This window comes from Asterias rubens, chromosome 11 (genome assembly GCF_902459465.1).
Source record: "Asterias rubens chromosome 11, eAstRub1.3, whole genome shotgun sequence".
Lineage (NCBI taxonomy): Eukaryota > Metazoa > Echinodermata > Asteroidea > Forcipulatida > Asteriidae > Asterias > Asterias rubens.
The window spans coordinates 17,196,972-17,211,239 of record NC_047072.1 but is presented as its reverse complement, the minus strand read 5'-3'; the positions used below and the strand labels follow the sequence as shown (position 1 = coordinate 17,211,239).

The 14,268-nt window shown below is 38.9% G+C and overlaps 2 protein-coding genes across 2 annotated transcripts; both read left to right on the top strand.

Annotated features, from left to right (window-relative positions):
• The first annotated feature begins 2,837 nt into the window (after nucleotides 1–2,837).
• Nucleotides 2,838–6,299, top strand: LOC117296255. The gene is made up of 5 exons (XM_033779098.1): nucleotides 2,838–2,917; nucleotides 3,812–3,973; nucleotides 4,499–4,624; nucleotides 5,217–5,408; nucleotides 6,214–6,299. Exons 1-4 carry the CDS (start codon nucleotides 2,861–2,863, stop codon nucleotides 5,394–5,396), a joined length of 525 nt encoding a protein of 174 aa, XP_033634989.1. The 5' UTR covers nucleotides 2,838–2,860; the 3' UTR covers nucleotides 5,397–5,408; nucleotides 6,214–6,299.
• LOC117296302 (thyroxine 5-deiodinase-like) lies at nucleotides 6,127–7,493 on the top strand. Its single transcript, XM_033779149.1, has 2 exons — nucleotides 6,127–6,386; nucleotides 6,621–7,493. Exons 1-2 carry the CDS (start codon nucleotides 6,127–6,129, stop codon nucleotides 6,877–6,879), a joined length of 519 nt encoding a protein of 172 aa, XP_033635040.1. The 3' UTR covers nucleotides 6,880–7,493.
• The last annotated feature ends 6,775 nt before the right edge of the window (nucleotides 7,494–14,268 follow it).

The window sequence follows — 14,268 nt, the reverse complement described above, 5'->3', positions numbered from 1 at the left end:
CGACGGTAGGTCGGAACAGCTAATTACATTTTGCACCACTCAAACCCCATGTGAGAACGTTCCCCTACATACATTCGTAAGGACTTTTGGAAAAATGAGTGCACAACAACAAATACTTGACCTTTGAGTCCCTTTTTAAATACGATGGTTACAGCTTCATAATATTGTATCTCAGAGATTGAAAGCCAGTACACATTCAATTTTCAAAAGTAAAACACCCAAACATGGTATTTTTAACAACTATTTAGCAGTAGTAGCACCACGACCAACCACCGTATCGCACCACCACCAACAAACTCCAACCTGACACACTTATAGTTACTGTGTATCCAGAGCACACGACAGAGTCGGCCAACTACAATCAGAAAGCGCTTTCCGAAAAAGTAAACTGAAAAAGTATTGAGTACACAACGCTGTTTTGTCCTAGAATATCTCACAGAAAGGAATCCAAATACAGTAGTCACAATTCTGATTAGACACTCAACACTTAACCGGTGATAAATGGGATTTTAACCTAGAATAAACATGACCTAGTCAGTTGATTTCAATGTTATCTCTGCATATACGGGCACACTGTCAAACACTTGATGGTGTTGAATGGTCACGCAAACTCGCTGCTTTGACAAGTAGAAGCGGAACTTAAATCGTGATTGGAAAATATTTCACTGACATCTAAAGTATTCAGATTAAAACACGCTGGTTGACCTACAAAACAGGTTTCTTGACCAAAAATATTGAACAGTACATAGTTTGTCAATATTGGCATTAAACTAATCAAGATGTCTCCTGACGATGACTTTAGAGCAAGCTAGTCGAAACGTTGAGACCAATTCAAGAACTGACTCCGTAGTAGTGAAGCTAATAACGAGAAGTCCCCTCGATCCACTAGCTAAAGTAGTAGTCCTGGCCGATTTTCTACCTTCCGCACAGGTAGTTTATTAAGCGGGACAGTTATTTTCAGAACAAAGATGGCTACCGTCCTCCGAGCATAATTCTCTGCGGTAGTGACAAGGCATAACAAGTCCTACAATGAACATTATCTACTAGGCAAGTGATGTGGGGGAAATGGCATAACTGGGCCGCTGTCTTCATCCGGAAGGATAAAAACATTACTTGCAATTCAGAACCAATGATTTCATTAGATACATTGATTGGACTCAATGATGTCATGGATAAACGTGCCGTGATGTTGCTTAGTTGTATTTTGATTGGTCGGGGTGATGTGAGTGCAGCTGAAAAACACCACCTCGGACCAATCAAAACAGAGCTTTATTTAGGCGTCTGCATGAAGTGTTCACATGTACAGTACGATGCATGTAATATCTGTATGTAGGATTCGAACGAGTGCGAAATGAATGTAGGTGAAAGGTGATTATGGACGGGGTTTGACCTATAAAGGCTAGAGGCCCTTTTTGGCGTTATATTCACGAGCTTAGAGACGTCAGAAGTGTGACGTCAGATATTCATGCTACCACAGCATTATAAGAGAGGCTATCACGAGAGGGCGCACGTCACTCAAGAAACTGGAATTTTGTGTTTTCAATTCATGAGTGTAATTGATCACAGATGACTTTTAAAGCCATATTTTGGAACCGCGATCTGCAGGCACCGCCCATTGCAGAAAGTGTGCATTTTCAAAATGGCTGACACGGGGGCTGAACGTGAATATTAATATTATCGAGATTCGCAACTCCATTCAATCAAACTATTCCATCCACTTTTACTTAAAAAGATCCGTTGGGAATGAAAACCCACTCAGGATGCCAGTGATCGAAGGTTGTAGTCAACGAGGGCGCCCTATATAGGCAATCTGTTTCGACCACCACAGGGAGACAGACTTGGTCCAAGCCTAGATGTTATTATGAATAAACACCAAGATGGGAGACTGTTGACTGACAGGTTTCTCGTTGCTAAGCGGCTTCAAGAGAAGAATGTGGATTAAATTCTTTGTTTAGATCAAAGGAAATGTCGTTCATTGGGCGTAATTTCCCCATTGCGTTTTCTGAACTATCAAACAAATAATATTCACTAGCTGAATATTAATCATTTACTAGTTGAATATTAATCATTCATAAACCGAGTGGCGCTATTATAATATTGTTTCTTCTACACGAAGGACTGCCGTGGCTAGTCTACCATCAAGGCAAAGTCTAAATTCCTTCTCTGTTTGGACAATGTATTAAAAGAATAATAGTTATACAACGAACTTTTCTCAATTCGATCAAATTATTCCATCCACTTTTACTAAAAAAAGATCCGTTGGGAATGAAAACCCACTCAGGATGCCAGTGATCGAAGGTTATATTCCACAAGAGAGCGCCCTATAGGCAATCTGTTTCGATTATCAAAGGGATACAGACTTGGTCCAAGCCTAGATGTGGGTATGAATAAACACCAAGATGGGAGATTGTTGACTGACAGGTTTCTCTTTGTTAAGCGGCTTCAAGAGAAGAATGTGGATTAAATTCTTTGTTTAGATCAAAGGAAAGGTCGTTCATTGGGCGTAATTTGCACATTGCGTTTTCTGAACTATCAAACAAAAATATTCACGAGTTGAATATTAATCATTCATAAACCGAGTGGCGCTATTATTGTTTCTACTACTCGAAGGACTGCCGTTGCTAGTCTACCATCAAGGCAAGGTCAACGTCTAATAGAATAATAGTTATCAAAAGAACTTTTCTCAGTTGGTGGTTGTGTATGCCGAAACAAATGACTTTGCACTTACAAAAGCAAACAGAAATTGTTCGACAGCAGGGCCCTGGTAACGTGGCACCCCTTTTGTGGGAAAAGGTCCTGCACAAAGTTAGCCCAATCGAGTCACTCCGGCGTTTAGAACCACTGGAAGCAAGACAGCAGCATGGCGGGTACGGGGCCAGGCTCCGGAGACCAGGGGAGAGTAAAGAATGAAGATATGGTAAGTAAAAGATTTTGTGATTTTTTTGGAATTCTGTTTGGGGGTTTGTGTTGGGGCGTCTCCATACATCTGGGTGAATATTAAATAAAAATTGCTTAACACCATTTGCAAGCTTAGAACATCAATACATCTTTCGTATTAGGTCGCCTGTATATTGTACTGTACTTTTCATGTTTGTATTCTATAATTATTCGATGTATTTTTGTATAATGGTAAATTTTAGTGTGTCTTTCTGTAAAACATATTTTTAGACACTCAAAACCAAAACGAATTTCACTGTACCATGTGCGACTAGCCATGTACAGACTCGTGTATGCCATAAGGGGCTAAAGGGGCGAAAAAAGGTCATACTTTTAAAAACTCACAAAGCACGTTGGAAATGATTGACCGAAACTGTGCTTGTTGACACGTAAAAATTATTAACAATGTTTGGAGGAGAGGGCTGCTCGTCAACTGAACCACTGAGCATCAAAAGAGTCACTGGTGTCCGCAGCTTATTATGCATAACATAACAAATATGTACAAAATATACTCAATTCGTCTTTGAAGTTGCAAGTAATAGTAAAAGAAGAAGAAAAACACGTCTGTGTCACAAATGTGTTGGCTTTTATAGATGCGTGGGCTTTCAGATGCATAATAAAAGGCTTCATGCTTGATGAAATCTGTTAATATTATTATATTTGAGTGAGATATAACCTCTTTCTCAAAAACTATGTTACTTCAGAGGGAGCCATTTCTAACAATGTTTAATACTATCAACAGCTCTCCATTGCTCGTTAACAAACATTTATTTTTGACAATTTACCAGTAGTGCCCAGTGCCTTTAACCGAATAGCATTTACTCTCTGCATTTTAAAACTACCTTTTATTGTTACCTCCCATCTGGTTTTGTAGGTTTTTCCGCCAGACGCACAAGGTGTAGAGCTTTTCAACGACAAAGAGGGCGCCCTGGCCATCTTCAGAAAGTGGGTAGAGATCACTGGACGGGAATCAACAAAACAGTTGTTCGAAGATGGATTCGATCCCCGGCAACCAAAGGCACTGGTCGACTTTGAGGTATAATTTGACTTATTTGATTTCTCTGTGAAGTTTGAGTCGTCTGAAAGTACCAACAAAACACTAAAGAATAAAAACTCACAACGAACAGTTGTTGTTATTGAGATGCAGTTTATTTGTTTGTTGGGGCGTTTGGTCGTTGATGGGTTTTTGAAAAAAAAAAATTAAATGGGGGTTGTTTGTTTGGATCACAGATCGTTATTTTGGCAGGTAACCTTATTCTGCTCAGCAGAATTTTGTTTTGCTTAATACAGGTCTATGCAATTGTGCTTAGGGCCAAGCAAACGAGGACGGACATATACTTGGATGAAGAAAATAAAACTTTTGTTGCCAGATATCGTTGATTTATTTGCCTAAACAAAAGGGAAAAAAAAAATTGTTTGTTTGTTGAAAGTAAGGAAACAGACTGAGTGATAAGTGATAGAGGAAAGTTGGATTTAGAAAAAAAAAAAGTTGTGTTGACATACTATTAACGAAAATATTTGCATCGTAGTAATTGTTTAATTTTTTTTTTTTTTTTTTTAGAAAGTTAGGAAACAGACCGAGCGACTAGCGATAGAGGAACTTGGTCTGGGCCCGGCAATCAGTGACTGGAACAAATTCGCTGGAATATTGGACACCCTCTTCGTAAATTGGCGATTTGATCCCGAGGTAAGATGATGAAAATCAAGAAAAATTGACTAAAGCGGGACTCGAACTAGCCTGAACCTACTGACGTCACACTTCGAGGCTCGTGAATAACGCCAGAGACCTGCCTCGATACCGACGTGTATATTCACCTTTGACCAACTTTCATTTCACATAGAGATACGCAGTCAAATTCTATTGCATACATGACAGCAGTGACTGTTTGGGCATCTATATCTTGTCACGTTTATTAAATGATATCATTGTATCCAATGGAATCACTGGATCTGGCGGCAGGGACCTGTCTTTGGGTCTAGTCTAGACTCGAATCAACTACCTCCGATTCCGATTTTGTACACAAAGGACGCGGGCTGAGTATTATTGTGCCCTTTTCTAACACAAATCACTGGTACCTGTTGATTGACACCCCTCATAGGATGTATGGAATAGTCCAACTTAGGATATCATTGTGAGTACGATGTAAAGAGCATAAGAAACACAAATGCGAAGGACGTAATTATGACCTTTTTGAAGTAGGTCTATAAACAGGTCAATTTATAAGAACGAGTTATTTTGAAGGACTAGTTATAATAACCATTATCGGTTTATGTTTCAGGTCATGGCAGAGGTCACTAAGTTTGTGGTCTTCATCAAACAAATGGGATTAAATTTTGAAATTGGCAGTGCAGCCGAAGATGTGGGTGTGGTCACCTTGGGTAATGACGTCGTGCCAATCATGAGCTTACACACTCATAAAGAGCGCCCTCTCGTGTTGGTGGCGTCTTCACTCTCCTGACCCCCGTTTCAGGTAAGATTAATTTCCTCCCCTTAAAAATGCACCAGTTTTCTTTGTACTCATAGAAAGGTTCCAGCCGTCGATTTCACCAAACTCTTCCTAACTTAGGATTAGTCTAATGACTTAGAAAGAGTTAAACTCCGTAGCCATAGCAATCGGAATCAAGTTAGCGTTGATGTATCCGGCAGGATATTTTGCTGACTTAACCAATAGAGATCGAGATGGAGATGGTTCGGACGCATTGGCCCTATCAGTTACTCGTAACTCCCGAATGGAGGGGGCGGGATTTGTGGCAGATTAAGGGGTGAGCGGGATCCGCATCGGACTGAAAACAATATCCTTTTGACAAAATGCAGAATCGTTTGACTTAAAATCCATTTCTGTCTATTCATATAGAATAACAAAAGAGTTTAAATTATGCACGGGTTTGCGCTTACCTTTCTCAAGATGGGAATGTCTCTCTAGCTGTTAAAAGGTGGAGTTTTATCTCTCACATGGGACAGACATGAGCTGACAGTTTTCTGGAGAAATTAAAAAAATAAAATAATACTCGATTAAACCTCGTAGTTGAAACGGTTGGGTACTCGTTATAGGACACAAAACACAACGTCCACATGTTTACATTACATGGTTTAAAGGTAATGGCGGTAGAAAGCTTCCTTTAAAATATTACTTGCTGGGATTGGGTGATGTAGTTTTGAGAAATGAGTAAAAACAAGTCACAAACGTAATGGCTCAGGGAACCTCTCTTGTTAACTATAAGTCCTTGTACATGTATCTAACTATTGATAAACTCTTCGTATTTATTTGGATCCAGGCCATAGTTCTTGGTGGCACTTTGAACGCATTGTTCAAAGACTACAAGGACCGGGCCGATTTCCTCTGCGTCTACCTGGCAGAGGCTCACCCAAGAGGGCGCTGGGTCTTCAGCGACGAGTTCAGCTTTATGGACCAGCACAAAACAATTCAAGATAGAATAGACGTCGCTCGGTAAGAAATTTTCAAAATAATCACATTACTGCTGCGTCCTTCGGATGGGACGTAAAGCTGCAGGCCCCGTGTGTTGCGTAATGCACTTAAAAGATTCAAGTGCACTGTTCGCACAGAGAAGGGGAAGCACACCGAACTCTGTAAACCAATACATGCTGCTTTAAAGGACGCCTCTAGGTCTTTGATAAAGCGCTAAATTATAACCAAGTATTATTATTTTGTTTATTTTGACAGAGAAATGATGGCAAGAGACTCTAATCACAACACCTTCACTGACGACACACACAGCCAGGACAAACTTAGACTGGTGCTGGACACCATGGACAACAAATTCGCCCTGCAATACGACGCGCACCCAGACCGTATCATCGTCGTTGAGAGTGGTAGAGTGGCGTTCATGTGTAAGGAAGTCAGACAACAGTTGAAGAAACCGGATAAGCTCATGACGGATGAGGTCAAGGTGTGGTTAGAGAAGCGATTCAGTCAGGAATAAGTGTTTAAAAAAAAGTTAAAGCAGATTTTTGTTATTTTTTTTAATTTTTTCTTTATTACAGTGACCTATAAAAAAACAATTGGTTATATATTGGCGAAACTTATTGGGAGACTTTAGAACTCTTGGTGGCAGCATACTTATAAGGTATACCATTTTTTACGTAGTCCCGAGCAGATTTTTTATGCACACATTAACGAAAACAATGGATTTACCTGGTAAGTCAACTGCTTCCGCCTAGCCTCGCAAAAGTCCCACATTGAATGCTGGGGTGCGTTTTGGCGGTTTATAACCAATATTAAACTGTTTCAACAAATTCTGAAATATAATTCACTGGTTTATCAAAATACATGGGATGCTAGCATTTTCAAAATCAATCCACTAATAATGTGTTTAAAACAAATGACTAAATGGAAGTTGCATAATTATTAAACCCCTAGAATAACCCATGATGACTCTTTGGTAAATGTTGTCCTTTCAAGGGGAGCGCCCATTCTGTTTGATATTTTACTTTTCTGTATTTAATGTTATACAACTTCCTTTTAAAACTATTATTTTGAGACACAACTAATATTTATGGTTGGGAAATTAACGAAGAAATAAAACGGAATTTCATACCTTGTTTGTTCGATTGTTTGTTTGTAGTAGGGTCTGGTGCTGTACCGGCTGGTACCAGACCCATCGGTAAACACCATTAACAACATTATCAGATGCTGAAACCTTAAGAAACATCTCAAGCAAGAGAAAAATCAAACTACTCAAGACGGTCATTTTCTCACTAATGCTTCAAATGTTGTGTTGCCAGTCCCTCTGAGGCATAGTCAACCCCAACTCTATGAGTTTTTTTCGAATTAACAATACATTAAGTTGCCATGGTAAAAAATAAACATCGCTTTAAAATGTCTGTTTAATTGGGTATAATACTTTAAATTTCCTTTATGACTTGACTCATTAGCTATAGAACCAATTCACCTTGGCAGAGCACTCATAATATGAAGCACGTGTAAGTAATGCAATAAGTTACTACCAATAGTCCTTGATTATTCCCACTGTCTGGTGATCAGTCAATTAGCAAATTAACCCTAACGAGCTATAAGCAAAATCGTCTGGTTCCTACATGGTTTTTTTTTGGCAACACGATCCTGAAGGGACACAGCCAGTCATGAATATTTTTGCGACGTCGTGAATTTATTTACGACAAGTCACGAATATTTTTGCAACGTCGTGAATATTTTTGCGACGTCGTGAATTTATTCGCGCCAAGTCGCGAATATTTTGGCGACGTCACGAAATTTTTCACGACTAGTCGCGATTTTTTCACGACTTGAGTGTGTAATTACTGTATTCACGTTGACGGCTTAGTAAGACTAAGTGAAAGCTGTCCCGTACGATGATGGATCCGGAGGAGAATTCCGACTGATGCAAATCGATGGTGGGTTGTTTAAAGAAAACTAACGTTAACGTATGGCCCTAACGGTAGGCCTAGGCCTAACGTTATAGTTTTACTAGTACTTTAGTATGAGTAGGCTATCCTATGCTAGACTCACGGGCGTTGAAGGTAAATGATGTAGTCTAAATTGGCTGAGGGGAAAAAGTTATAAATTCATTTTTTAATGTTTCTATTTTTTGTATTTCAAAATCTTCAAACAGTCAAGAACACATTTTAAGGGCTTTATTATTTATGAATATAGACCAGGCATTAGTGTAAGACGCTAAAGACTCTGAATACTATTGGTAAGTCAAAGACTAGTCTTCACAAGACTAGTCTTCACAGTTGGTGTATCTCAATGAATAAAATAACAAACCTGTGAAAATTTGAGCTCAGTTGGTCTTCGAAGTTGTGAGATATTAATGAAAGAAAAAGCACCCTTGTCACACAAAGTTGTGTGCTTTCAGATGCTTGATTTTGAGACCTCAAATTCGTGGAAAAATACTTCTTTCTCGAAAACTATGTCACTTCAGAGGGAGCTGTTTCTCACAATGTTTTATACTATCAACCTCTCCCCATTACTCGTAGTCAAGAAAGGTTTTATGATAATAATCATTTTGAGTAATTACCAATAGTGTCCACTGCCTTTAAGGAAAAAGCTCCCCCCCAAAAAAAAAAAAAAAAAAAAAAAGAAAAAACTAATAACATTTAAAAAAAAAAAAAAAATGACAACAAATATAAAAAAAAAAAATAAAAAAAAAAATTACTTAGCTGGTTCAAAGCACGACCCGGCCTAGTTCTGCTCCCCTTATCTACCAAGACATTAACTTTGGTGCAATTCATTTTTCACGGCCTTCCGGATATATTTATTGTTCATGTAATAACGACCCGACCTATTTCATAGCTCCCTGTTTATTTGCTTTTCTTAAAACTGTGTTTACACACACCTTACAAGTTCACCCGTGCACCACATTTTAATGTCCGTGTGCCGCGCCTTCTGTCAGTCCTTCACAAAGTTTAAACAGCCAATAAAGGATGATCTCAAATATATAGATATGACAGTTTTCTAACAGCTGCAGTCCATAGGAAACATTAAAATATATTACGACTCTCTTACCTCACGATAAAACATGGTAAAAATGGGTTTTTCTCCAGAACGCTCCAAGCCAAATTTCTGAAAAACGTGGGGTCAAACTTCTCATCCATGTATATTTTTTATTTATTTATTTTTTTAACAAAAGCAGACTTTTATCAGATACATTTAGCATTTTTGTGTGAAAATGTTCATCCCTGTATACAGACAGCGAACTTATTCCACTATCTTCTCCTTTTGTGTAATATCTAGAGCACCATTTAAAGGCAGTGGACACTATTGGTAATTACTCAAAATAATTATTAGCATAAAACCTTTCTTGGTGACGAGTAATGGGGAGAGGTTGATGGTATAAAACATTGTGAGAAACGGCTCCCTCTGAAGTGTCCATAGTTTTCGAGAAAGAAGTAATTTTCCACGAATTTGATTTCGAGACCTCAAGTTTAGAACTTGAGGTCTCGAAATCAACCATCTATAACGCACACAACTTCGTGTGACAAGGGCGTTTTTTCTTTTATTATTATCTCGCAACTTCGATAACCGATTGAGCTCAAATTTTCACAGGTTTGTTATTTTATGTATATGATGAGATACACCAAGTGAGAAGACTGACAATAATTATTACCAATAGTGTCCGCTGTCTTTAAATACACTGGACACTATTGGTAATCTAAGTTGAGATACACCAACTGTGAATGCTAGTCTTTAACAATAACCAATAGTGTCCACTGCCTTTAATATGCCCCGCTATGGTAATAATCTTTCAACACAATTTAGGGTTGCAGACTAACTGGGTTGTTTTACGACACATCCACATAATTATTTAGCCATTCATAAAGCACAACCACATCAAACTGTTAACACTAGTTCTTTCATTTCACAAGTCCCCCTTGTCCCCACACTCTTTTGTCAAAAAAACCCTCAAAAATGCAGTCAACATTTTTAAGCAATAAAAGTCCATTGAACATTTTTGCAATTGTTCCGTCGAGGTGAAATGGTCTATCAAGACGTCACATATAAATCGCTTTAGGGTACGGACTATTATAACATTCAACAAAAGAAAAGGAAGCGAGACCTAATTGTATTTAAAGGCAGTGGACACTATTGGTTATTGTCAAAGACTAGCCTTCACAGTTGGTGTATCTCAACATATGCATAAAATAACTAACCTGTGAAAATTTGAGCTCAATCGGTCATCGAAGTTGCGAGATAATAATGAAAGAAAAAAACACCCTTGTCACACGAAGTTGTATGCGTTTAGATGGTTGATTTCGAGACCTCAAGTTCTAAATCTGAGGTCTCGAAATAAAATTCGTGGAAAATTACTTCTTTCTCGAAAACTATGGCACTTCAGAGGGAGCCGTTTCTCACAATGTTTTATACCATCAACCTCTCCCCATTATTCGCCACCAAGAAACGTTTTATGATAACAATTATTTTGAGTAATTACCAATAGTGTCCACTGCCTTTAAAGCCAAATCGGGAAACACATTTCTCAGAAATTTTCCAACAAAGCTTTGTTGCAATTTTTGCGCGGGGAAATCCCTCGGCTTGTTTTCGAAATTTATCTCCAAACGTCAGACGGGTTTCGCAAAGGAGTGTTTTCTCTTGATTCTGATTACTGCCGTATTAGGGCTCGAAATCACCCACGACACGAGCAGCAATTGCCGTGGTGCCCCGTGCTTTAAGGTGCCCGTTGCAAGGTTCCATACAAATTTACATTTCCCCACGTAGAAGTACCCCTGACACAAGAGGGACATTACTATGCCCCTTCAAGAGGAAGTTTAAAGCCTGCCGTATTCAATAACAATCAATGCCGCTGTCTCTTAAGTATAAAAGCACACCATAGATAGGCATGAACTTATCACTATTAATTTGTTTGATAATGTCTATCAAGGACAGGTAAAAAATGTTATTTTTAAGTTACTTCACAGGAAGCCGTTTCTCACAATGTTTTATACTATTCACAGCTCCCTATTACTCGCTACCAAGTAAGCTTTTATGCTAAAAATTATTTTGAGTCATTACCAAAAGTGTCCACTGCCTTTAACCCACATTTCTGACGTCACAGTGAATTTGAATGCCATCCTCTCCAGTTGATGAAGCAGTAGAGGATGCTCCAGGATATTCTGTCTCCTTCATAACTTAGGACCCCCTGGAAGCCTTATCCCAACCACAATGACGTAGACCTTCGAAGACGATGACGTCAGCATCTCGCAAGACCTCCTCCTTGATTTCGGGACGGATGCGGGTGAGATGAGGCGAGCTAAGACGTTGATTGTCAATATAGGTCAGATAGATGATGGGTGTCTATAAACGGCTACATCTTGGGTGTGAGGGGGTTGGAATGTAGCGAAGCAGGTTGATCATTGACATTAATGTGTGCATAACGCCCCGCAGGTCTATAGTCGCTATTGTTTACTCTAATTGGGGCGTGGCAGCCGTGAGTAGAACGAGGCGAGAAGCAGATGGGAGCATGAGGCAGGTGTTGGATCCAAGCCTTTTTGTTGCGTCAGTATCGACTCTGTGTTAAAGGGTTGTGATAAATTTTGTAGATCAAGGTTTTTTGGCCATGTCATGAATTGAATGTTAAAGTTTTAGCTTCATTAGTCATTAAGCTTTTGAGTGGGAATAAAATGAAAATCACAGAGCGATGTTTTGGGGGAGAGCGACGTATACGTCCAAATTGTGCTTTAAAAGGCAGTGGACACTATTGGTAATTACCGAAAATAATTATTGGCATAAAACCTTACTTGGTGACGAATAATGGGGAAAGGTTGATAGTACAAAACTTTGTGAGAAACGGCTCCCTCTGAAGTGCCATAGTTTTCGAGAAAGAAGTAATTTTCCACGAAGTTGATTTCGAGAGCTCAGATTTAGAACTTGAGGTCTCGAAATCAACCATCTAAACGCATACAACTTCGTGTGACAAGGGTGTTTTTTCTTTCATTATTATCCCGCTACTTCAATGACCAATTGAGCTCAAATGTTCACAGGTTCGTTATTTTATGCATATTATGTTGAGACACATCAAGTAAGAAGACTGGTCTTTGACAATTACCAACAGTGTCCAGTGTCTTTAAGAAAACTGATCGGGTAAGTTTGATCGGCTTTCCGCCATTACAAAATAATTGTAAAGGAAGTTTAGTTCTGCATATTGAAATGTGAAGAAAAAAACGTCGTTGGGGTGACCAACAATGCAACAATAATGCCATACATTATTACCTATACGGCTTGCTAAAACAAATTTGTGTGACTAAAAAAAGGCGTATAAAGCCTTCAATTTTGGCTTAATGCCCGGGCACATGACAAAATGTGAGTTGTTGTGAATAGAGTATTTACGCATTTCGGAAACCCTTGCTGTTTACAGTGTCTCTTAATTTCTATAGTTGCGAACGCCTACCCGGAGGACAAATTTCAAAACAATTTATTTAAACTGAAGGGATTAAATAAATTCAAAAACATATATTAACAAAAAAATATCGTTTCCAAGAATTTGCGCCCACGATAGGTGAGCTCTAAGGCGTAGTAACGTCAGTCAGCCTGTAGCTCACTATGTTAGACCACAACATCCACAATTAAATTAGCATTACACTGATGGCAAAGTGCTCCATGAACAAATACTGTGTTCACTTTGGTAGGTCATGACATAATGAAGGGGTTTCCCCCATAGCCAAACACATCTACAACAACAATTACAAGCTCAAAGTGTACACCCACTCGTGGCCCACACAAAACCTTGGGTTAAATGAATACTAAAAAGCTAATGGCAGTGCGTCAATCTTTGGTAATTGTCAACGAGCAGTATTCGCTCTTGTTGCAAACCAACATATGCAGAAAATGACAAACCTGTGAAAATTTTGCCTCAAACGGTCATCGAAGTTGCAAGAAAATAATGAAAGAAAAAACACCCTATTGGCACAAACGTACTGTGCTTTGAGATAAATACGCTTCTAAGATTAAAATGTTTGAAAACAAAAAAGCTGATATCTGTTAATACAACTCCCCATTGCTCGTAATACCAAGTAAGGTTGTATGCTAAAAAATTTTCTGAGTAATTACCAACAATGTCCAGTGCCATTGTTATTATCCTTATAATCATTTATAAATTAATAACAAACCTGTGAAAATTTGAGCTCAATTTGGTCGTCGAAGTTGCGAGAGAATAATGGAAGAAAAAACACCATTGTCGCACAAGTTGTGTGGTTTAAGCTGAGGTCTATAACTACGTACTTCAGAGGGAGCGGTTTCTTGTTGGTGCGTTCGATTAGCTTCCCCGGGTCGACCCCGGTGTGAGGCGTTTTCTTTTTCCAGGACGAACGTGTGCAGATAATTACCCACGTTCGTCCTGGAAAAAAAAAACGCCACACACCGGGGTCGACCCAGGGAAGCTAAACGAACGCACCCTAAGTGTCCAGTGCCTGTAAGTAAGCGTTGTAGTTGTTGTTTGTAAGTTGTTTTGTTCCGATTCGTACGTCCCCCGTTTGTCCATTTATCTTGGCTCCGTCTGTCCATCAGGCTGATTACTATACAAGCCTTGATTATAAAATCTGCATAACTACTGTTCCTTTTCTTCGACTATATAAACCTTAGACTGTTCACTATTACATTGTGTATGCACTCTGTATTGCTGTGTTTTGACAGTACTGACATAAATGCGAATTGGGTTGAAAAAGATACACTACATTAGATACACTACATTTCACATTACTTCGAAGTGAAATGTTATTATACTACTATTCATTTACCAAACGTCTACCCTTCCCTTTAAAGACAATGGACACTATTGGTAATTGTCAAAGACCAGCCTTCTCATTTAGTGTATCTCAACATATGCATAAAATAACAAACCTGTGAAAATTTGAGCTCA

Bases quoted from the DNA above. Each gene is read 5' to 3' on its own strand.
- LOC117296302 (XM_033779149.1), top strand. From the start codon at position 6,127: ATGGCTCAGGGAACCTCTCTTGTTAACTATAAGTCCTTGTACATGTAT. The intron at 6,387-6,620 runs GTAAGAAATTTT...TTATTTTGACAG, and splicing joins GATAGAATAGACGTCGCTCG to AGAAATGATGGCAAGAGACT.
- LOC117296255 (XM_033779098.1), top strand. From the start codon at position 2,861: ATGGCGGGTACGGGGCCAGGCTCCGGAGACCAGGGGAGAGTAAAGAAT. The intron at 2,918-3,811 runs GTAAGTAAAAGA...CTGGTTTTGTAG, and splicing joins GAGTAAAGAATGAAGATATG to GTTTTTCCGCCAGACGCACA. The intron at 4,625-5,216 runs GTAAGATGATGA...TTTATGTTTCAG, and splicing joins ATTGGCGATTTGATCCCGAG to GTCATGGCAGAGGTCACTAA.